Genomic DNA, 24550 nt, shown 5'->3' with positions numbered 1-24550 from the left:
ATAATCATCTACGCTGTAATTGGTCCACCGCTTATTTGGGCTAAATCTCAAGGAACGGAAACCAAAGCCAGGAACTAACAGTAATTTAAATCGCTTAATTGGGACAATATTTCGTTTAATTGGGATAGTAAATGCGCTGAACAGTGGAAAAATAGAAAAATTCCTACTTTTTTAGAGAATTTTTGTGCAGATGACATTTACAATCCTGATGAAACTGATCTGTATTATCATGCAATGAGGAAGATGAGGACATGTAACAAGTTCCTATTGTTAATTGTCAAAAAATTTGACAATAGATAACAATTTACTGCGGCATGACTGTGTGAACTTAATGCATTTTTGCAGAATTAAATTGTATGTACCTGCTTATTGTTGTATTTAGAATTTTATTATTCTCCTGGCTATTGTATAAGTAGTAAAAATAAAAATTGTTTAGAAATAAATCAATTTTTTTAAAGAAAAATATTCATTGTTTAATGTGGAATTCCCTTAATTGGGCCAAAATGCCTTAGTATGGATGTGTCCCAATTAAGCGGAATCGACGGTATTTAAGTAGACTGACATGTGTTACCAGAATATAACAATAATGCTTTAAATGTATGAATGCAAAATATATTATGCAATATGCACTCTTGTTTCATATTTCAATTACATTAAATACACAGTATTAATCTGTTAAATTTGCATGAGAATGGTTTCAAGCCAGATGTCTTTTAAACAGGGACTATGGCGCTTTTCTTTTCTTTTCTTTTTTCAAATGCTGTCTATAACAAAAAGCAAGCGTTCTAGCCTCTGCTTTACGATTTCTTGATCGAACAGGAATTCAAATTTAAACCATAAGATTGTTATCAGGACATCATGAACATTCAGTATTGCATGTCGGCTTTAATAGTATGGATTTATTTAGAAAGACCGGATGGGAATATTTTTCTCCTCTTACTTCTTTTTGCGCTAAAGTTTTAGTACTGGCATCTGAGTATTTTCGGAAACACCAAACGTTGGCTTTGTTGGGTCAGCGGGGTGTGAAAGTATTAATCAAATCAGTTTGTCTGAATTATAGTCACCTACCTATTGCATTTGCAAACTACATCCGCACTAAAACGTATATATTATCAGATCTTTCCGAACACAGGACTAAATGTAGCCCCTCTACCTTCACATTGATTTTAGGGTCAAATGATTAACAACAACTTCCACATTATGCAGGTTCATATACTCTGGTAGTAATTTGGGGAAGAAAAAAGGTGGAGGAATAATAATTAAATGAATGGATGAGGTAGGTACCTAAGTGATGCATCAGCCGCATGGGAAAATACAGCCTGGTGGAGCGTGCCGTACCAAGATACATCTGGGACAAGCTGATTGTCAATAAGTGGTCACCCGAACCAGGATAGGAGGAAAATTCAACGATATTGGGTGATTCAACGTTCGTAAAGGAAATTTGGGAATCTAGAAGTCAAACAACGGTGAGAAATGTAGCACAATTTGGCTATATAATCATCTATGCTAGTATAAATAAATGTTGCTGAGCAAGCATATTATATTTTATCTGTTCAACTATTAAAGGTATAATAAAGTAAATAATAAACCGACATAAATCATCCCTTGTTCAAATTTAGTACTAAGTTCACCACAGTATAAAAATACTAAATAATATGCCAAACATTTCCATGTAGCGCCCTCAAACAGTGTACAAGTTATACTGATAGATCTATTATTCTATTCTCTAGGATAATTACAGGCAGCATTGTAAAATAATAATGTTATAAGTAGTATAATACCAGTAAGTTTAATACATAATATTATAATGTACTTGTATGTAGATAATAAATATATCATATTGAAATAGTACCTAAATACTTAATAGATAGTTTGATATTATAAATATTATAAAAATAAACATACATAAAGGGGAAAATGTGTAATAGTAAATGCAGCAAACAGAAATAACATTTAAAAGTACCTCTGTCATAAAACTAACATCAACACAAGGAAGGATACAAATCCTCATGCCTTATTTTTCATTTTGTATCTAAAATTATACTATGATGCCAGCCAGTTAATATGTAATTAAGCATGTCAATTTTGTCGAGACCTAATAATTTTACCATTATAAACCCTAAAAGTAATATTTTATTTAACAGTTTATTTAACAAGAGGATTGGAAACATTCAGTTATATTTGAACAACTTACACTATTTATTTTGAAAGACTACTTAAAAGTAGGTGAATAGGTACTTCCCTATTTCCATAAAATATATTTTTAATTCATAAATAATACGAGGGCACTATATAATAAGTGATTTTTAGAAAAGAAATAAAACTAACGCTCATTGTTAGTATAAAAGCACATAAAAGCACTACTAATCAGCTCAGCTCCTTTCACCATAGAGAAACAGAAACATACCCTCAGAGTGAAACAAATAATAATAAATGACAAACAGAATTAGCCACAAAGTAAAAAAAGAATAAATAAAGACTCACTTTCACCGGGAGTTTTAAAATCATCGTCACCAAAATCATGCAGAGGATAAAAGCCGTCAGACAGCCTGCGTCCGGTGAGCAAGTCCGCAGGATCCGGGATATCTTGAATGTGAGTGCTGTTTCCAGAATTGGCCACGGGGGACAGTCCCATGAGGTCGCCACATTTAGACATGGGCGACAGATTTTGACTCTTTGACATTTTATCACTTATCCTACGCTTAGCTGTCAGCTGGTTGACTCTTCGTTCTTGAGGACGAGGAGAAGCAAAAGGAGCTTTATCATTAAGAGTGTTTTTAGGCAATTCGGGCTGAACTTCTTTAGGCTGATTCATATCGTTGGAATCCTTTTCATCAATGACGCAAGTTGTATTCAGATCAATTTTGTTCCTCTTTGCACTTTCTTTCACACTTTGAATATTCTTTAGATTCAAATCATTTTTTAAATTTTCTTCCCGTTCCGGTGTCTGCAAAATTCTTGTTTGATTCATTTCTTTCATATGGTCTTGAGTGTTCGCATTGATTTCAGTAGAGGTAGAATATCCAGTGACTTCCTCTTTGGCTCCAGAATGGACGGGATTGGCAGTATTGCCTAATTCTCTGTCTAAAGAGTTGGCCATCTTTGACTTTGTTGCGAATGGATTAATATTTAAATCATCAATTTGATAATCAAGGGTGTAATTAGAATTTATTTCAGGAACCTGGCTGTTAGTCAGAGTTGAATCTAATTCTTGTTCCTTAGCTAATTCCATATTAGATTTACTTTCAAATTGATCGATATCAGAAACAGACGGGTTATTCAGCGAACTGATACTATCAGTCTCCAACGAGTCAGACAGGTCTGAAATATTATCGTGCAACATCTCTTTCAATACATCTACAGTAATAATATTTTCAGACTTCTCTAAATTGCTGACATTTTCAGTGTTCTGGAGAATTGGTGTTTGAGAAAAGGTATTTTCCAATAATTTTGGTTGTTCAATTTCAGCATCCGCAGGATGTTTAGTAGTACTCAAAATCTTTGTGGTAGATACAATCAGATCTCTTTCGGGTGTATTTACAATCCTTGAATTAGTTGCAAACGGGTTGATTGCAGACAATGGCTGGGCGACAGATACGACAGAGGATTCTTCGGTTCCTAACAAGATTTCCAATTCATGCTGGGCCTCTTTGACAATATCATCGTAAGTGTGTTCATACTCTTCGCATTCCATAGGTTCGGGAATGTCATTTTGTTTTATATCACCTTGAGAACTTGATAATAATTTTGGTTGTTCTAGAAGTGTAGGATTTTCAAGAGAACTGGGTAATGTATAGGGAGTCACAATGCTTGGTGCAACAATATTTGAATCTGTCAGGTGTATCTCATGAACACTTTTCATCATACATTCGTCATTGCTCAGATTTAGTTCTATGTCATCACACTCCATGGGTTCTGATAGATCAATATTAACAATGGCATCAGAAGCATGTATTAGGTTAAGATTTTGTTGAATTATTTGATCTTCAATTACTTGGCAAAGCGGTGCAACAATATCTTTGGCATTATTCTCAATGTCACATACCTCCTTTGGCAAGGTCACTGATGATGGCACTTGATTTTCAATAGTTAAATTTACTTCTGCAACTATAACATCCTCGGGTATGTTATGATGAACCTCAACAGGTTTTGCATCATTGCTTACCAAAGCACTATCATTATTAGCACTGTTTACTGTTTGAGCGACAACAAATGATTCCTCATCCTTTGTAATGGTAACATTGAAATTTCTATCTACTTCTTTGGGCATTAATTCTGCTGGTATATGATCAGATTCAATGTCTTTGGTGACAGTGATATTCGAAATACTTTCCGATGGTACATCATCAAGAGACGGTGTTGATAGAATTGTTTCCTCTTCGTGAGGCTTTTGTAAATTTTCACTTTCTGGTGATTCATAAGTTTTATTCAGATTAGGTTGTTTAACTGTTGCTTCGACAGGTAAATTATTGTCCTTGGGCATCAATTCTATTGGTATGTGACCCAATTCAACGTCATTGGTGACAGTGATACTCAAAATATTTTCTGATTGTAAATTATCAAGAGACGGTGTTGATATTACTGTTTCCTCTTCGAGAGACTTTTGTAAATTTTCACTTACTCGTGATTCATAAGTTAAATTCAGATCTGGTTGATCAACAGTTGCTTCGACAGGTAAATTATTATCCTGGATAAAAGTATTACTTGGCTCCGATACAACCGTGGGTTCAATATGATTTTTTAAATCATCAGTATTACTTGTGGTGATTTCGGCAATCGTTGAAATAGATTCTGAGGGAGCTCCATCATCTTTTTCAATGGTATCGATTGTATTTATAACAGTTTCAAGACACTCTGGGACCACTGCTACAATATCAATTTGAGACTTGATAAAATTATCATTCGGCAAAATATCTTGAAATTTATTTACAGGAGAATCTTCAGTTACTTTAAAATTTTGGTCAACATGATTATCGTTAGACTGGCTGGACACATTTGAAGCGTTAACCTCACTCAAAACACACTTATTTAAAGGTTCCTCAATAAAACTATTATTAATATCCGTATTGTTTTCAGTTGTTGACTGTAAAATTGGCAAGCCTTCGGCTTTAGGTTCAAAAATTGGTATATCAAGCTCTACACCACTGATAATGATTTCACTAGTGGCGTTGATTACCGATTCACTTGGTAAGTTGATTGGCTGTGAAATTTCAACTGATACATCACTGGCCGATGTCATCAGAGGTGCATTTTCAACGCTAGATTGACAGAGATTGACTTCTGCTTCTTTGAGTGAAGTAATATCTTCAGTATTTGCTACAGGGTCTTGATTATTTCCATCTAACTTAGCATCATCTATTATTTCAAAGGTCGTATTGGAAACCTTTAAATCCGAAATAAATGTTTCATTAATATTTTCATCAGGTTGAATGTCACTCACATTATGAGATGAATATTCACCACTTTCCAGATTTTCAATAACACTACTGGCGTCTGAATTAGTGAAACATATTTCATTTGAATCATTGGCAGTATTGTTTTGAGTAATTTCTCGTGGAATTGTATTATTTAAATTTATTTCCTCAGAGACTAATTCACACCCTTCAACATTAGATGGATTGCTGTCATTGAGATTATCACCATTTGTTGGAATATTATTATCCTCTAATGTAAGAACGAGTTCTTTAACTTGTTCATTGGTAGTTAAAACTAACTCACTTGAAACATTCAAGACATTTGGTGTATTGTCAATATTTTCATTTGAATTCTCTAAAACTACAGTATCCGCAGCTACTGTATTCACAACCTCGATTTTATTGTCACATGTTACATCTGAGATAGATGTGTTGGCATTGGAAACACGTATATCTTCATGGGCAACAGTAATAATGTTGTCAGAATTAATCACAATGCTTCGATCATTCTGATTTTTCACAAATTGGTTCATGGCACTAGGGCCAAATTCGCTATCGATAACGAATATGGATGCTCCCGAATCTCTCCTTTCTTTGTGCGGATTGTCTTCATCAAAAATATCCGCAACTATATCAGGCGGACAAGTAAACTTTTCACCACTCAAGGTATTATTTGCTAATTTCTCTTCTTGAATATAAACATTGAGGGACTCACTATTTGATTCGCTCTCCCAATCGGCGCTTCTATTAAAGGTAGTATCCTTTACCACTTTTCCACCTGCGGGTGATTTAGACACTGAATTATTCACCAAGTTATCCAAAACTTCAAGTATTTCTTGCTGTTCATCTGATGAAATGACAGCGATTCCGTCAGCTTGGCTTTCAAAATCGTTATCAGCAGAAAAGCTATCGGTAAAATTTTCAGGTACCAATTTATCATTAATATCGCCACTATTAGAATTATTTTCAACCAACGATAAATGAAAGATAGAATCCTTTTGAGAGGTAGACGTTTCCAGTGGTTCGACAGATGACTTTTCACCTGTAATACTATATTCTTGTATAGCAGTATGTGATACATGCAACGGGTCATATGTAATTGTCGCATTCAAAGGGTCTTCCCCCACTTCACAATTCTCATTATTTGAAAGATCATCCTGAAAGCTTAAATCTGGGGTATCAAACGATTTCGTCAGCACATTGAATATCTTCTGTTTTCGAAGAGGCAGCACATCAACCTGGCTCGATTCCTGCGAGTAGTAAACATTTTCTGAGCTGGAGAACTCTTCAGTAGGTAATTTCAAGTCCCCCGAAGGCCCATTTCTCGCTGATTGGTTCGGCGTAAGGTACGTTTGGCTATTGTCGTTGCTCCTGTCTGGTTGTCGTGTCCGGTGTTTTGATTAAAGAAAAAGAGAAATAATAAAATAAAAAATATTAATACTTACAAAATTATAAAATCATAGAAATAAAAAATAGATAAATAATACTGTACTTAATGGCTAAAAATGTATCAATAATATTAAAAAAATATTTAACTTTTTATATTAAAAACAATATAAAATAAACTATTGTTTGCTTTAAATAAAATAAATAAAACATTGCAATCTAAAAAACATTTTTAATGTTGTCCATGACTACAGAGACAACTTATGTCTCTAAAAATGGTCATATATGATATTTTTTTTCACTGTTTTAATCATGCAAATGTATGAAATTAAAAATTATATTATTATATAACATGAACTTATTAAAAAATATGTATAATTTAATTTTAGGGATTAAAAATATTAGTCAATTGTCTTTTAGATGTCTGGACTGGATGTGTGCAACTTGGTACCAAAATGTGATTGAAAGACAAAATGTTAAAAACAATACAACTCCGGTGCTACATTCAATCAGGCCATCAGCAGTGATATTATGATGCAAAAAAATGTCTTGGCAAAAGCAACAACAAAACAATAATTGCTCACAAAAAGTCGATGCATACGCATATATTATCTGAAGCTTACTGCGTAATACTTAAACTTTCTAGATTTAAAATAGAGGAGTATTACAATAAGTGCTACCGAGGAACTTGAACAATTTCATTGTGTAATAAGTAAGTAACTCGCTTTACTCCATGGTGCATACGAATCTTTATCAGTATTGAGTCCATGCCCTGGATCAACACACATATTGATAAAAACATGTGAATTCGACACATCCATCGGATATGAATCTGCGACCCAAGGATCAGAAACAGAGCATGCTAACCTCTGCCCCACCTCCGTCGCTAACCAAAAACAACCATTAAATTTGAATGGTGAAAATCAATGTTTTTTGAAAACTTCACAATATTTGAACATAGGAAGAAGTTAAAACATATTATTTTATATTAATCAATATCTATATAAAATGTCTTAGTGTGGAGAAATAATTCCATAGAATTCCACCAAATTTTAATGAAATATTAATATACTTAATTATTATTTAATTATTTAATGTCAGTCTATTAGTCTCTTTGATACAAAGTGAATCTGTCAAGTCTTTTATTGCACACACATGTAATAAAACAACAATAAATAATGTTATGGCATTCGGATGAATAAATGTAATCAATGGCGTCTCACCGGTCTTAGGCGTATTTAAGCCGACATTGGCGAAGGCAAGTACCAGACTATCATCCTGTGGCGGAGAGTCTTCATTGGCACTTCCGTAGTCTAAAGAACTATCGGATGAGTCTGCAATGTTAATTTTACACAAGGGGAATTGGTACAGGGCGAAAGACAAACAGATGAACATGTTAGTGAGCTTAACAAACTGCCAGGATGGTTACACTAAAATGTATGGTATGAAAATACGGATAAGACGAGAAGCTGGAAGATATTTATAATTTATTACACACTATGTACTAGCAGTACGCAATACTAACAAATTTTATAAACTTTTGTTCTTCAACGGCGGTTTATTGAACTGATCATGAAATAAACACAAATGATAGTTGAAATAGCTTAATTAATTCAGTTTGATATAAAGGTAGATTTAGCCAAAAGGCAAAACCAAAAAGTGACAGTTCGCTTTTAAAAATAAGGGATACAAATTCACATGACAAAACGAATAACTTAAGATTTCTAAATGTATATTATACATTTCACTGACCTTATTATACAACTACACTATAGCTTAGTTTAGTTGGAAACCATCAAAATAATAATGAAATCTGTCAATATTTAAGATAAAATGACTATACAAGATTTATAATAATAATAATAATATTATGCAATACATTTATAGAATACTTATATAAAAAACTTGCTAGCCCATAAAATATGTGTGTAATAAAGTATAATAAATAATATGTTATAATAGTGACCCATAGTTCGCAATGAGAGATGAGAGATGAGAAATAGATTTTACATAATAACCATATTTCAATTCTACAATGTGCCTGTATTAAATCATTTTCATGACTACTACACCATTATAGAAAAATACTATGTACTTTGATCTCCCCGGAAAATAAATATTAAGTACTATGACAAGATAACTGGTATTTATGCTACAGTAAATAATTTTATATCATAAAAGAACTATGAAATACTGTGTGAAAAAGTATTTTTGACCTACAGGAATATTATTTTAAATGCTAAATATAAAAATACAATATAAGTACAGTCAACTCAATATATCAGTGATTCCCAACCGGATTTCCACAGAACCCTGGACCTCCACAAGAATTCGGAAAAGCTCACCCAAAAGGTAGGTATGTACCGACATCTTGAAACCTATTACCTTTTTGGTAATAGACTAAAAGAAAGGTTTAATGTGTATTTAAGCAATTGAGTGCCTATTTAGAAAGTTAAACTTATTTAGGTTTAGATATTGCATCATAGTTACTATTGAATTAGAACGAATTCTATTTGGGAAAAGAATTTTATAATAACCATATGAACTTAAAACTGTTATAAAATATCTTTTAACCGTGCCGGTAGGCAGATCATATGTTTCTTAGGCAAGACTAATGAATACGAATAATACAACTTTTGATAGTATATTATAATGTGAAGATTACACAATTTTCGCCTGCGATACTAATAAACTGTGAATGTTTGTGTAAATCATAATTTAAAATATTTTCTATGTATATGTATCTTTGATAGCGACACAAAAATTGTATTAGGTGGTATGTAGGTACATAATGAATTTTAATTTGAAACTTAAATAGTAAGGAGCGGCATTTTGAGTATATCCATGGCCTACTCCCTGCTTAGATACCCATGTCACTGGCTGATGCTTAGCACGGCCATTTTGTAATTTATCACCCTGGACCATAATGCGTATCAGCCAAGTAGGGGTTCCGTGAGATTAAAAAAAAATGTCCCAAGGGTTCCGCAATACAAAAAAGGTTGGGAATCATTGATAGACACTAAGATTGCTATAATAGACAGATATTAAGACTGTTTCCTGTAGTAATGTTTACAAAAATTATTGTCTATTAAGTTTTTTTCCAAAAAAACTCCTATAAATTCGTGACAAAGATAATCTCATACTATGGAATAATGATACATCAATGTCATTTATTGTGGCAAAGCTTTTATAGTACATACACGGGATAGAATTCAATTAAAGTTGATGCTTTCAAAACGACAAACAATGATAATGAGCATTACAGCAATTACGTTATGCGATTGACTTCGAGGTTAGGTGCCTGATGTACAATTAATTATGTAGATTAAATCAAGCTTGATTTTTCAAAATAAAAAAAACATACAAAAAAACTAAAAATATGAGTAGTTTTAGTATGTCATCGATTTGGTATGTCTGCACTTCCTGGAGTGGCAAACTTTAAAACACGTATAGCAGATTTCTGAATTGTTTAACTTGGCTTACCATCAGAAATTTTATTGTTTTTCAAATGCTGAGATGGTACAGACAGATGCTCTACACCCAGCGGATCCTTGTTTAGTGTTGGATCTGGAGTTTGAGCTCCAGAAGAGTTCTGAAAATGACAAAAACACGATTTAGAATAAAAGCCAGTCAGTTGTGTACCTAAATGTAATTAAAACAAAATAATTTTATAATAATCTGGGTAGATACTAAATTCTTTTGCAAAATAAAATTGATCTTTCAAAGAATCATCGGAATAAGTCAGTAAGACGGGGTTGAGGAAACTCGTAAATTTGACAATAATTATTGAAAAACATGAAAATACGAACCAATCGTCTCATAATTACGTAAATGAAAATAAAAATATTGAAAGCATATTCTGTGACACGATGTATGGCTATATCTCCGAGGCCCATGACAGAAATGGTAAAATAAATACAAAACCAACAAAAAATAAGTACATAAACAAAAAAGCATTGCTTTGAGAAATTCGGATTTCGAATCAATTTTAAATTTCCTCCAGTCGATTCGGTGAAACTTTTGTAGAGAAAAACACGATAATAAATTAAAAATCGAATAATTTAATAATGATATCAGTAGTATTTTGATAATGACAACACTGCAAAAAAAATATTTTCATCCCTTATAAAAAACTTTCGTTTTTTAGTGTAGTTATAAATGGACTGAGCGAATGATTAAACTAATATTATAATAATATAAATATAATAATTATTATTTGCGTCTATACACTCCCCCTCGATCGGATATGGGGGAAATCACTGTTATAGGATAAACATCAAATCATTAGGGTTGCAGAAGCAGCCGCGTGCACACATGGTTTTTAATTAGACAACAAAATGTTATCAAATCAAACGCCAGAGTAATTTACTACAATTACCACATCTCTATTAGACAGCATGACTGATACTGAAGCAACCAGGGCACACTTGGCACGCGTCGTAACTGGGACGCTATGTACAATAATTATCTCGACGCTTTTCTAAAGAGTACTAGGCCGATGGATTTAGCACCCTCATGCTAAGAGGCAGGACTTGGCCACGCTTCGGATGTTGGACAACAACTGAACTGAACTGACTCCTCGGCTGAAGATGAAATGTATACAAAACGAATTAGCGGTAAGTGTAGCCACATTCGTGATAGATGAGATATGACTTTGAGGAAGATAATAATAGTTCGTCGATTTCGAGTGTCATTGTCATTAATTGTGTGCAGTATTATATTTCGATTATCTATTTATTGTTTAGCTCTCTCTCAACGGACACTCGTCGCCACCGATTTATATAATATGAAAAAAGCCATAGACGAATAGAAACAAAGAATATTATACCAAGTTAGATAAGTACATTCTTTCCTAAAATACGATAGGGGAAAAGTCATTAATACATTATTACACAAGAGTGACCCGTGAAAGTTTAATAGTACTCAACAACTAAAAAACAATAAATTATAATACAATACTATAGGTACCAACAATATGAAAATGTCTCTCTTTCTACTGTCTTTACTATTTGAGGGTGTCATAGGTATGCAGTCTACGTTTTAAAATACGTTTTTTAGACTTCAATTTGAATTTTATACGATTACTACACCCGTTTTTTTTTTTTTTTTAAAATATATTATAGTAAAATTAATAAGTCTGTCGCTGTTCGATGGTATTGATAGTTTGATACAATACCATTTTATTGAAAGCAAAAGTACCAACTATTTGTTGTTCTATCAACCGATCGTACACATTCAACGGAATTGTTTAATTTTACAAATTGCAGTTATAGATCAGCTTTGCCGAATAGATTTGTCATAGTTAGATCTTATTTCGGAAGGTCACATGAGGCAGTCGTCGGGAGCATTGCTTTAAAATTAATTAAAAATTTAATAAATGAACAGATTATAATAAAAAGACTATATTATTTCTCGTAAAATTAACAACATGGGAAACTGGTTTGGTCCACTTATACAACGAGTGGGCAGAAAGTTTGGTTGTAAAATAACAATATTTCAAGTAATTTAGCATCGGAAAATTAACAGAAATATGCACAACAGCGATTATGTTAGCACTGGTTTCTTTAAAAGGCTGTAAAAAATATTAAGAACCGATCAAACATAAAATCTTTTCTAGTAATCGCGTTCCTGTATAAGTCGACATCTGTAACTACGTGCACCCTGATGAAGTGTATGGCTATTCTTTACCAATATAATTATATGGTCACGCTTTGCGTGTCGAATTGATTATTATTGAAAGTCACAATATTATAAATAATTATACCTAAATGAAATATTATAAATGTTAAATATCTACAATTAAATGCGAGATTTAGTCAAATAAGTCAATATAAATGTGTAGTGGAAAAGGGTCAATGTTAAATGGTAGTTTCAAGAGCACGTTCTGTCAAAAGCCTAAACTAAAAAATATCGAAGATATAGTGGGTTATAATAACTGTTAAATCGAAATACAAATTTAACATTATAACGACGTATTAATTGCCTCTTAAGAGATATTATTAAAAAAATACTGTAATCCTAATCAATCTGATAACAACATAATTGCAGACAGTAAAAAATAATGCATTTTAATTATTTTTGATCGCAAATAAAATATAAACAGGTAATTAAGTAGATAGTAAAAAAACTAATAAGAATATTCGATACGCGTATTATTTAATTACGCAGTTACTTTGCAAGGCATACACTGTGGATCTTCACAGACGAACTACTAACAAATATAATATATTATGCTAACGCGTGTGGGAAAGTATTGACAGAATGGAAAAACTAAAACTTCTCCACGAAAATAACGTGGGAGACTATTAATTATCGCGCCGAGCAGACAAACAATCGGATGATTTCGGATAGGTTTTACTCAATGGAGGGATCCATTGATAAAACAACAATGCGTGAAAGTAATTATTAGAAGCCGAAAAAAGCTTAGACACGTATTTTATATTACTTTCTGAGCAAATGTTAATTAGATAAAACGATCGAAATGATATACTATAAAAGAACAATGTACCTAGAGGTGTTGTCCGTTGGATGAGTTTGTCTACCAGGGATCTTGCATACAGAATTATGGGACATGCTAGGGACAAATAACAAGACTCGTCATAATGGCTAATAATGCGACGACGCGGCTGGAAAAGATATGACAATATAGAAACATCTCAACGTTGACTAAAATCCATTTAACTTTCCAACACCTAAAAAAGGACATGGACCATAAAAGCAACGAACTGAAAAAATTATATACTTTTGATATGTGGTGATGGAAACGTATGCTCAAGACCCCCAGAAATTATAGACGTACTCAACAGGCAACGAAAAAAGTAAAAGAAGAGAACGCTGAAAGCTGATGTCAGCAATCCTGCTCAGCTATACCCGGAGATAATTAAACAAGAATCGTGAATACTAAGATCCTAAGTAATAAGGCAAGTACGACGGAGTATATTAAACGAAAAAATCTAGCAATTTTTCAGTGACGCGAAAATACATATCGGTAGTAGGTTAAGTATAAACGGGTTCAATAATCTCATTAAGTTTTCCTGGTTGTCGTTTTTAAGACGAAATCATGAGAAGTGCCAAAAAATAGGTTGACGGACTTTTTAAAATAGGAATAAGTGACACACCTCGAACTGTTTCAGTCATAATGATTATAATATAACTGACAGCGAGGCCAACATATCGATTTCAATATATTATAATTAATTATCGTATGTAATGTATTTTAGTTTATTTGTAAATAACATATCAAGTTTACAATATAAACACAAAAATATGTAGAAATAATTAATTAGCTTCTAGTCACAATGCGTTCGGTTGGTGTAAATGTGAGAGAAAAGTGTCGAAGAGTGTAATTTTCGTCCTAGGCACGCGCGCAATGTCTACGGAAAACTTTTCGGGATAAATTAATATGCGCAGTCGTCCAAGGTCGGTGTCTAATACAACAGAAACAAACTGAAGAAGCTTTCCCCTCATAAGTTTGAACTATTGCCAGAAAGCTCTCGACGCGATACGCCCGCGAATTTAGCGACGCAAAGTCACGCTCGTAAAAGCTCACACGCAAGTCGCCGTTCACAATATTATTAATATCCAAACAAAAACAAAGTGAAACGTGCCTACGTTGCGAACTTACCAAAGAACGTGTGTTCAAAGAAAAAGCTTAACATAGTTTACTTTTTAAAGTAGATCTACTTACTGATAACAAGTACTTATCTATTAATGATACAAAAATGAATCATGGGGACATTTTCATGTATAGGTAAATCGTTTTACAGTGGCACCATGGGTACGGAAAATGCGGCTTGCAGTTGTAGTGGTATTGTTTGCTAGCATTGAAACAGGCATTGTCGCAAGCAATTCAAAACACGCGCGAATCGTCTATGGTGTCACTGTAGAATGATTTACCTATACGTGTGGTAATTTTCTGAAGTATAGCAAAACTAACTTCGTCAGAACGGCCCCGCAGTATCGTTTATGTGACATTTTATTCAAATTACGTATATGCGGAAAAAACTGCTCCTAACAATATATGCATAGATAATACAATTTATTGTAAACAATCATTTTTCAAACGCATTTTTTTCCAAAATCAGCTTCATTTCATTTCGGTTTAGACCGTACACTAATTATTCTAAAATTTATCTTTCACTACATACTTAATCAAGGATATTCAGACGTTTATACGTTTTTTTAATATATTATATTAAAACTATGAATAGTTTAAAAATGCTTCCATACTTAGCTAATGCATAATAATGAATGACCGATAATGCAAGGTATGTGACCAAAGTATGGTTGATTCTCGATAACCCGGAACTGTTGAAAGGCGGGAGGGGTTGTGCTAAATGATCCACTAGTATTATAATATTTTTACGGGCGATTCATATTCTTTTGCCTCGATTGTAATCTGTAAACGTTCAACACGTGCAGTGAAATTGTGTAAGAGTATTATGAGAATAGCATAGCTTTGTATATTTTCATTTGTGTTTTGGGTTTAACGGGATACAAATTTTCGCATCTACTCCGAAACTGTATAATATATAATTATTTTTGTTTGCATACAATTAATCAACGGCGTTGCTGTAACATTTTCACCGCTTTATTGAATTAGTTCAAAATAAATAGTTGAGTGCCGCTGATAGATTCCAATTAGATCAATGATGAACTCACTTTGATTGGTTACACTAAAAACGAGACGTATCTATATATAGGAAATAATCGAATTAGTAGGTGGGTATTTAGACAATTGTCATGGAAGTATAATAATCATTGCCAACTCAATTAATGTCGACAATCGATGACTTTTTGGGCGGGGCACTATAATAATTAATGTGGCCTAACGAAAGAAGATTTTAAATCTGACGGACCATAATTTAATTCAATACAACGAAATATGCTAAGCCTATATACATACATAGATGATTTGTGCACTTATTGTTAGAATCCTATAATAATCATAAATAAAATAATAATATTTTATGTTAACAACTTTCTTTTTAAATTTTGTGTACCGATAACAGAACATTTTACTAAAATATTTGTTTAAATTTGTAATCCATCTACTTACCTATTAATACTGATACGATTAAAAAAAGGTTCTTCAGTTCGCTGCGTATCCAAATGCATAGATAAAAATTATTATAAAGTCTATATCGGTTATCTACATTTTGTAAATGAAGAAAGTTGTCGATGCCATGAAATAATATTCATATATCATGTTTTAAGTGTTAGAGAACTAGATACGTTGCCATAAAAATAATCAAGCAATGTAATCCACGATGACCGAGCAGATTATAATTTCGTGGGTCCCAGGTTCGAATCATGGGTTTGGCAAATATACATATCGTCACTGTACCTACAGGCCAAGTAGCGTAACCCTCAAAAAATATCAAATTGTTCAGGAAGTGAAAAAAACTGTGGTCATTGGATTTACTTATTATTTTTATATAATATTTATTTATTATTTTATTACATATTGAGTGACTTACTCTGTACGTACACTGTGGTTTACGTTTAGAGAGCATTTGGCTGGAATATTTTCTGTCAAGTTACAAATGGCTTAAAAAATAGTTTTGAATTATTTAGAATTATAAGAATTTATGATACTTGACCAGTTCGTGTAAGAGTATGCAATAATTCAATTATCATCAAAATGTCACTTTGGTGAAAAGTGAGGGTTACGCTACTTGGACTTTACAGTGACGAATTATTGTTTCCAATGTTTTTGGAGTCAGATGATGAACCTAATACGTTGAGCATGTGGGTAACACAAAAATCTGTTAATACAAACCTCCACTCTGTAGAGACCCATATGATCTTCTTAGGATCGAACATTGTAAAAAAAAATTAAATAGGTATATATCTATTATGAATAAAATTAAAACTGTTACATGATATTTGGCTATGATTAAGGCAAATTAAAAAAAAATGTTTTTAACGCGGATTATTCCAAAACAAGTTAGTGGCAATAAACATTGAGAGAATGTAAATCGATTCCAGCACAAATACTCAATACCGCAAACCTGGCGAAGCATGTTAACAGAACGAGAATCCATTACAGTGGCCAATCATTACGACGAACTCGGAAGATGATACCCATCAGTGGATAAAATTTAATATTCTCCCATAGGTATAATGAACTGTAATAAAATTGTATCCATACGCTCGAGTTAATAACTTCGCTGTCGATATTTTATTGACGTGAGGAAGTGTCTGCGAAATTTAATAAATGCAATACCCGAGGTATCGGTGAATATCGGAGCAGAAAATGTGAAAACTAATTTCCATACCTATCTGCCTACCAAAGATCACTTACAAATATTAACATAGTAGTTAACTGATTTAGTATGCTAATGCACATTGAAGTTTTCTACATAACTAATAATTCACAATGCAACGCGTGGGTAACTTACTAACCAACCAAGAAGAGACAACTAATAAACAAAAATACGAAAAACCTTCAAACCACTTTTTCACACGACATGTACAAGAAATTCGTTGTTATTCAATCCTTTAAAATACTTAAATTAAGCATTCAAAAAACCTGTATACAGAACCTAAACGCAGGTATTTAGATAACTTGTCGGAATCAGTGTATATTTATAAATTTCAAAGAATTCATTGGAATGTCATTAATTCTGCAGATTTTTTTTATTATTTCTAAGAATGCAACCACCGAACAGGTAATAGGTAATACAAAAACTGCCAATACTTGGCTTTGTTATATTATAAGATTCAATGCTTCAATGCAGTTATTTTTACTGTAAGAGAGCCGAAGGTTTTATATACCATTTCTTTTATTCAACGAATAATTCTATAATTCACAAGATTTGAGAATGTAACATTCTATATATTCAACATACATAACTTGAAAACACTTTTGATATATTATATCCACTAGAATAAATCTTTTATTGAAAAAAAAAATACGAAACCCAATGGGTTTTGAACCTGTATAACCACTGGAATCGCACCAATGTGCTTTATCCAATTAAGCTACGGGCATCCTACTTAATTACGACATTCGTAGTAGTTCATACATGAAATGCTTATCAAATTGCGTTATTTTTGACTATTGGTTTTTATGTTTTAAATTAAGGTATCGTTAATTGCCCTAATTACTAACCGGTTCGAAAAGAGATTTTTTCTAGTGGGTTATAATATAACGTACTATATATCTGAGGCAGTTTTATGTTACGTATGTCGAAGGTCTTTCTATTTGCAGTTAAAAAGGCAATATAAATTTAAATTAATGTAAATTTTTGTATGGAGAAAACGTGTAATTTTCTCGATGCTTAATCGGAAGCCAAGACCCATTTCGTTTGTCGTGAAATGCGACATACCTTTTGACAATTGGCAAAAGCCGTGATGACTGTCCGCCAAATATTTGGGACGTTTGTCAAGCCCAGCTGAGACCGAGCCGATCAGAGATCAACAGAAAATAAACATTGCACCGAAAAAAAATACGCACCGTTTACTACAAAATGGTCAAGTATGTATAATAGAAAGGTATATTATTAAATCAATAAGACGACACCACCCAGGATTGTACCCCTAAAATAAACACACTAGTTTCACAATATTCATAATTCGAATACCTAAATCAACGATTGATTGCACACACTTCACCCAGTTGAAATAATGAATACTGCGACAATAACTAGTTCGTTATTTTAACTGCAATCCTTAACTAATGCGGTCAAGTTATATCCTAAACCGCAATATTTTTACACACACCGATAGGTACTGCGATAATTTATCATTGAAATAAATGATATTGAATACAGTAATGAATTTAAACACATACAAAAAAAAACAATCACTAATCACTGAATAAAACAAACGTTTAGATATGAGTAAACAATAATACAGAATCCGTACCCCGTGATCAGTTTCTTGACCCACGATACTAGCGAACATATCTTTGGCGGGGCTTTTCCTCAGGAGTCTTGATAAGAAATCCATTGTCAATGATTAACAATCAGCATTCGAGTAAACAGAAGGCAAAGCGCCGTAATCCGTTCGGTTTAATTGCCATGCAGCAAGTAAACTTCGTTATCTTCTATCACTTTGTATCGTAAGTATCGAGAGTTTGGTATGGAGATGTAGTTGGCAGCCTCACTCACGTGTGGGTGAAAAACTAGTGCGAAACGTCGGCCACACTAGCCCGAGAGACAGAGAAGCGTTCGCCGGCGATATTGTGATGGTGGGATCAGCTGACCGCGCGGGCGGCTCTTCAACTTTCAGGGGCTGAATAAAAACGTGTTTTTTATATTGTTATTTTAATTATATAAACGATGATTATTGACATTTTAAAACGCCTTTATTTAAAAAAATATAATGTGTTATTATTTTAAAATCGTCGGCCTTCGGGAGTCTCATTAAAAGCTATTCCTTGAATAATGATGTATTTTTGTCCTATTATAATGTGGGTGACCTTACGGTAAGTTTATAGTTTGATGCTATGCAAAAGATAAAAGTTTTTTCAAATTCGTTTGAAGGAATCATAATCACCCGATCGGTCGAAAGAATTTTGAGGAAACATCTCCAAGACCTCGACTCAGCGATATATTATACCTACTTGGGTATATAGATATACCTACATATATTTCGAATAAAGTTAATAAACTGCAAGAAACCAACCAATGTATAAGAAAGCAGACAATATTACGCGATGTGATAAGATGTCGTCAAACTGATAACCGTTGAACAAATTTAATGCAGTCACGCAGTGAGTGGTACCTAAGGCATAAAACCCATTGACGCAGCGAGTGCGGCGCTCGCGCAAAATTTCTACAAGTGGCGCGTAAATCATCGAAAATACAACGTAATCAAATACGCCAGCGCACACTGGACTTGACGATGCCCTGTGTCCCGCCTGCCGCATGAGTCACCGTTTTTCGCTTCTCGGCGATACGATTTAATGAAAATACAAAGAAGTCCATTCATTGAACACGGCTACCAAAATCACGCTGCTCGAGGCGTCGTCGATCGACGGGCGAAAAGCAATTATTTAATAACAGAGAATCATTGTTTAATTTTATTGCGTGTCCAGTTTATCGCTGGTTGAATAATGTCGTCGTAAATATTAATTACAAGCCCCGAAATAATATAATATTTTTATTGCTTTGTTATGAGAGGCGCTGTAATAATAATTATTTTGTGCTGCTTGGACCGCTTATTACATAGGTGAAGGGTAATGCGCGGCACGAGACGTGTGATTATGGTTATGAATAAACGCTTCATACGCGGACTTCGCCCGCTCGACGCGTTCTATGGGCACTATAGCTAAGGGGTAGGTACTAAATAGCCACGGACCGCTCTATAACTCGCTGGATTGACGAACTCGTCAGTTTCAGCGGAAGTCCGCAACAGTCAAAAACGAGTGACGGGAGGAAGAGTGAAAGGAGCTAAGGGAGGACCTTCATCGGGCAGTGGATCGACCCCGATAATAAAATAAATACAACTCTATAGATATTAAATTTGTCTCTTTATACACAACTTTACTATATATATACGCATTGTTTAACAATCTGCATTTAAAAGTAAAACTGTAAAAAAATTCACAATGAAAACCCCTAGTGAGGTCATCGTATTTTACGACAAGCTAATAGACTAATGACGTATAAAAACTCAAGTGTTTAAATAAACAAAAATAGAAAACATCGCAGATATTTTCGTACAGTAGGAAATATACCTACACATTGAACTAATAAATGAATTCACCAAAGTCGAAATTTATCATTCTGTAGTCTAATCAAAACCGTAACAGTTATAACAAAGAAAAATATATCTCACAATCAAGTGAATACTATAACATTTATAATAAGTAGTGCCGTTTTGAAAGGCCTGCCAACACAAGACTACAGGTTCGTGATCGACGAATAATACACGGCAATATTGCCGTACGGATGTCAGCTACAAAAGAAAGCGATTCAGATTCGAGCACATGTTCCCCATTCACAAAATATTATGACCGGTAAGAAATGGTCAGTCAAAATAATTAATGTATTTTCTGCAATATTGGTTCGAATTCTTGTACCTAATTTCAAATCGCTGTATGACAATAATAAATTCGTATCAACCATGGTGGCGGTTTTCTAAACTTAATTTTCAGTGTATTGTTTGTATAGAGCCGAACACCACAGCTTTCTGGACACACTACGCTGAATCAATAGACATGCGTTTATAGCAGTGGCGAAGGGTGGAGGTAGGCTGTTAAGATGAACCATAAATAGTGCAAACTTAACTTTGTCACACGTATTTGTTTCCATTGAAATAATACTACCATTTACAGACGGTGTTGGGTAGTTTCTAAAATTCAATTAAACATTGCGAAACCAAGCCATAATAAATAATAGTCAAAAAATACTCGTCCATCTATAAAATATCTAAAATTATGTAATTAAATCATTCATAACTTGATTGAATGAAAGTGTGCACAATTTTGTCTTATCGCCCAAAGTATACCAAAAATATTATGGTTTGGTTTAGGCAGGGTTTAATTGATTTTTAAAAACTAACCAATACCATTTGTCAATTGTAGTCTTAGTTCAATAAAAACAAATACATATAACTAACAAAGTTTAATAATATGCACTATTTATGGCGGATCTTAACAGCCTACCTCCACCCTTCGCTACTGGTTTATTTATAGTCATTTTGTTGAAATATGTGAATTTTAGGCCATTCAAGATATTCTAACTGAAAGTTTAAATGGCTCGTTTGTAAACGAAAGATATAATTATGTTATACCATCTGAATGTTGCGAATTAACGCAATCGCCATGCCAACAAATCTACAGCCCCCGCATTTGATAGCTGGGCCATCCTATAATAAACCAGTGCAATCCAGACTATGTCAGTCATCAACCATTCACATGCGCATAAAATATGTAAAATAGTCTCAGAAATGTGTCTACATAGTCTGTAAAAATACGTATTGAAAAAGAACGAAACAGTGATAAATTATATACATTGAGTAATGGGAAATTCATGATCCACGATTACAATTAATTAAATAAATAATAGGAAAGTTACTAAAATGAACCGGCAGAGGGTAAACATTGGCGATAAAATACATCCGTGACTTCTCAGTGTCATTTGTTACAAAGACAGGGAATTCTTCGCCAGGGTGTTCCCTGGTGTCGGGTTGACCTAATATGGCATACAGACAACGAAACATCCATTAACAGTTTTCTTATAACTCTTAAAAGGATTAGGAACACCCCGCAACTAATATAACTTAATAACTACAATAAATATAATATATTGGTATTATTGTATCAACCTTTTACCACAATGATGTCAATGATCGCAATAAGACGTATTATCGTCAACGTGTGTAAAAAATACAAAATAGTGTAACATGTCCTGGTATGTATGATTTATTTAGTAAACATAAATTGCTGGGTACTGCTTACTAACCTTCGATTGGTAATAGTACCTATATTTAATTGGTTCTTTTACATCAGGGTTCTAGCATCCATCGCAATTGTATAAAAATAAATTAGGTACAACTTATTTATAATATAAGTATAAACATCAGTTTGTTACCCGCATATATACTAACAATAGTGGTATATTATTGTAATCGTGAATAAATTATCAAAATAAGAAGGGTGCGTGTCGTGTGTGTCGAAAAGCTCAAGCTTAGTAAAAAGCTCACGAGACGGCGTTTTGAATCTGTGACATGGCATGATGACAACGCGCTATTCAAAGCATCTACGAATAAAAAGATATGACTTTAATGAAACTACCCATGGCACGCATGACATGAACAGACAAAGAAAAGTCAATAAAACGTTTTAGTCAATATTTGTTTTTTCTAATAAAGAAAAACATGCAATTTTGAATGTCATAGTGTAAAATGTATGTAGATAGGGTAAATGCACTGGTATCCGGACAGTTAACTATTTTCTCACCTTATTTTCGATTATCTTTTCCATTTTTAGAAGAAAACAAAATATGTTATGATTTATAAATGTTTACATATATATTCTTTTGGTTTATAAATATTTTAAAAATCTATATTTAGGTAAATTACTATCATATTTCTCATGTTAAGAAAAATGGTTTGTTTTTTTAGTCTCCGGACACACAATCTTAGTTTCCGGACGTACTATTTTTAGTGGTCGGACAGATTATTTCGTATAGAAAATAAGACAAGTTTTGGTGTTAAAAAAATATTTTTTCACGTTTAAACAATTTTAGTTAATACAGTGATGCAATAAAAGCAGAAATAGTTCACAATGAGCACTCAAGCAACTGCTAACTTGAAAAAAAAACATATTTTTATTTATTCAATGTGTTTCTTTCATATAGTTCTGTCGAAGTAATTTTGAGTGCAAATTGAGCAAAGCAAAATGAAATAAAAAACTGAACTTCATAAATCAAATGGTAAAACTAATAAACATCTCAAGTAAGTTGACCAAATTTTGAAATTAATTTTTATTACATCCAAAAAATCTCAAACTGTGTAACTTTTGTTTGTGTTCTATAATATCGTCGATGCACATCAAATATGGTCTATGTGACTCTGAGTACATTCTAAGAAAATCGATAAAAACTGTTTAAAAAAAAAACGGAATGGAAAATAACACTTCTATTAATGGACAAATTAGGGAAAAAATATTTATTCAATGTGAGAATACATTTTATTGCAAATATTTACTATTTTGAACAAGAAAATGGCATTTTACTGCGTTTTTTGCACATGGTTCATATTCTATGCACAGTTTTCGTCACATGAACCATTTTTAATACTAGCTATCAAAATATATCATTCAAAATTATTCAAATTTGATAACTAGGCACTAGTCTAGTGTCTAGTTAACAGAATTAAAATATGAGATTCTATTATCACAAAATTTATGTGAATGTTATGGATATACTATGCAATGGAATTGTGTAGTGATATGCAGAGGATATGAATTTTTTATTACAAAATAATTAATTAATTTTCTGTTTTGGCAAACATTTATTTGACTTCGACTGATAATGTTTTTTCCATCTTCCCATGAAGTTTAACACTTATTATTGGGTCATCACAACACCCAGGCTTACAGCACCAGCACCCATATTTACACAGTAAAAACATCCATGTAAAACATGTTGGCGGTGTAGCGGGAATCAAACCCGTAACCTTCAACTCAAAGTCGAGGCCTTCATTTAAATTTTCCCTCTTTCTTTAAGAATAAATTGTTATTCTTTAACAATATTGAAAGCATGAATATTAATCATTCTTTATTGAAAAAATAAACACAACTTCATTTTAATGTTATTTTTATTTCAAATCGTACATACTACATCAAACAAAATAATAACTATAAATAAGACCAACAAAACGAAGTGTTTTTATACAACATTGACATTATTAATTTGAACATAATTCACAACACACAAAAACTAAATTAACGTTTTTGCTCCAATTCCTACATGGACATTAGGGAATCATAAAAAGGGTGATGAACTTTGTCTATCACAAGTTTTAATTCTTGCAAATGCCTAAATTTGGAGTCAGGCAAGGCAAGGGGTCTGTTATACAGTGGCAATGGGAGAACATAGCCAGTCTTGCGGCGTTGAAGCAACTCTTGCCATATTCCAGAGCCCTCAAATCTGTGACAACAGGATCCCCTACTTTCTTTCCTGGTCTTAAAGAAGTTAAATTCGTATTTAAAGTTTCGTAAATTAAAAAGTAATTAAAATGAACATTTTTAATATTATACAGCTGTTTGGGTCGAGCCATTTGCATGCGTGATA

The 24550-nt window shown here is 33.0% G+C and overlaps 1 protein-coding gene across 13 annotated transcripts in view; it reads right to left on the bottom strand.

The window, feature by feature from the left end:
- Positions 1-24550, bottom strand: part of tacc (transforming acidic coiled-coil protein) — a 126258-nt gene that overhangs the window by 55089 nt on the left and 46619 nt on the right. For 5 of the 13 annotated variants that reach the window (XM_085956900.1, XM_085956894.1, XM_085956896.1 and 2 more), the window contains 3 exons: positions 10284-10392; positions 8024-8134; positions 2485-6789 (listed from right to left, as the gene is read on the bottom strand). In XM_085956900.1, coding sequence (XP_085813026.1) covers positions 2485-5947 — 3463 coding nt within the window. In that variant the 5' untranslated portion in view covers positions 5948-6789; positions 8024-8134; positions 10284-10392. Of the gene's footprint in view, positions 1-2484; positions 6790-8023; positions 8135-10283; positions 10393-18671; positions 18882-24550 lie in introns of those variants that run through there. The other 8 variants (XM_085956903.1, XM_085956902.1, XM_085956901.1 and 5 more) reach the window with 4 other exon arrangements.

Source organism: Rhyacophila brunnea, unplaced genomic scaffold, assembly GCF_057557595.1.
Source record: "Rhyacophila brunnea isolate RB1 unplaced genomic scaffold, BYU_Rbru_1.0 scaffold_6, whole genome shotgun sequence".
NCBI lineage: Eukaryota > Metazoa > Arthropoda > Insecta > Trichoptera > Rhyacophilidae > Rhyacophila > Rhyacophila brunnea.
Note: the sequence above shows the minus strand (reverse complement) of the source record. Positions and strands in the feature narration are given on the sequence as shown.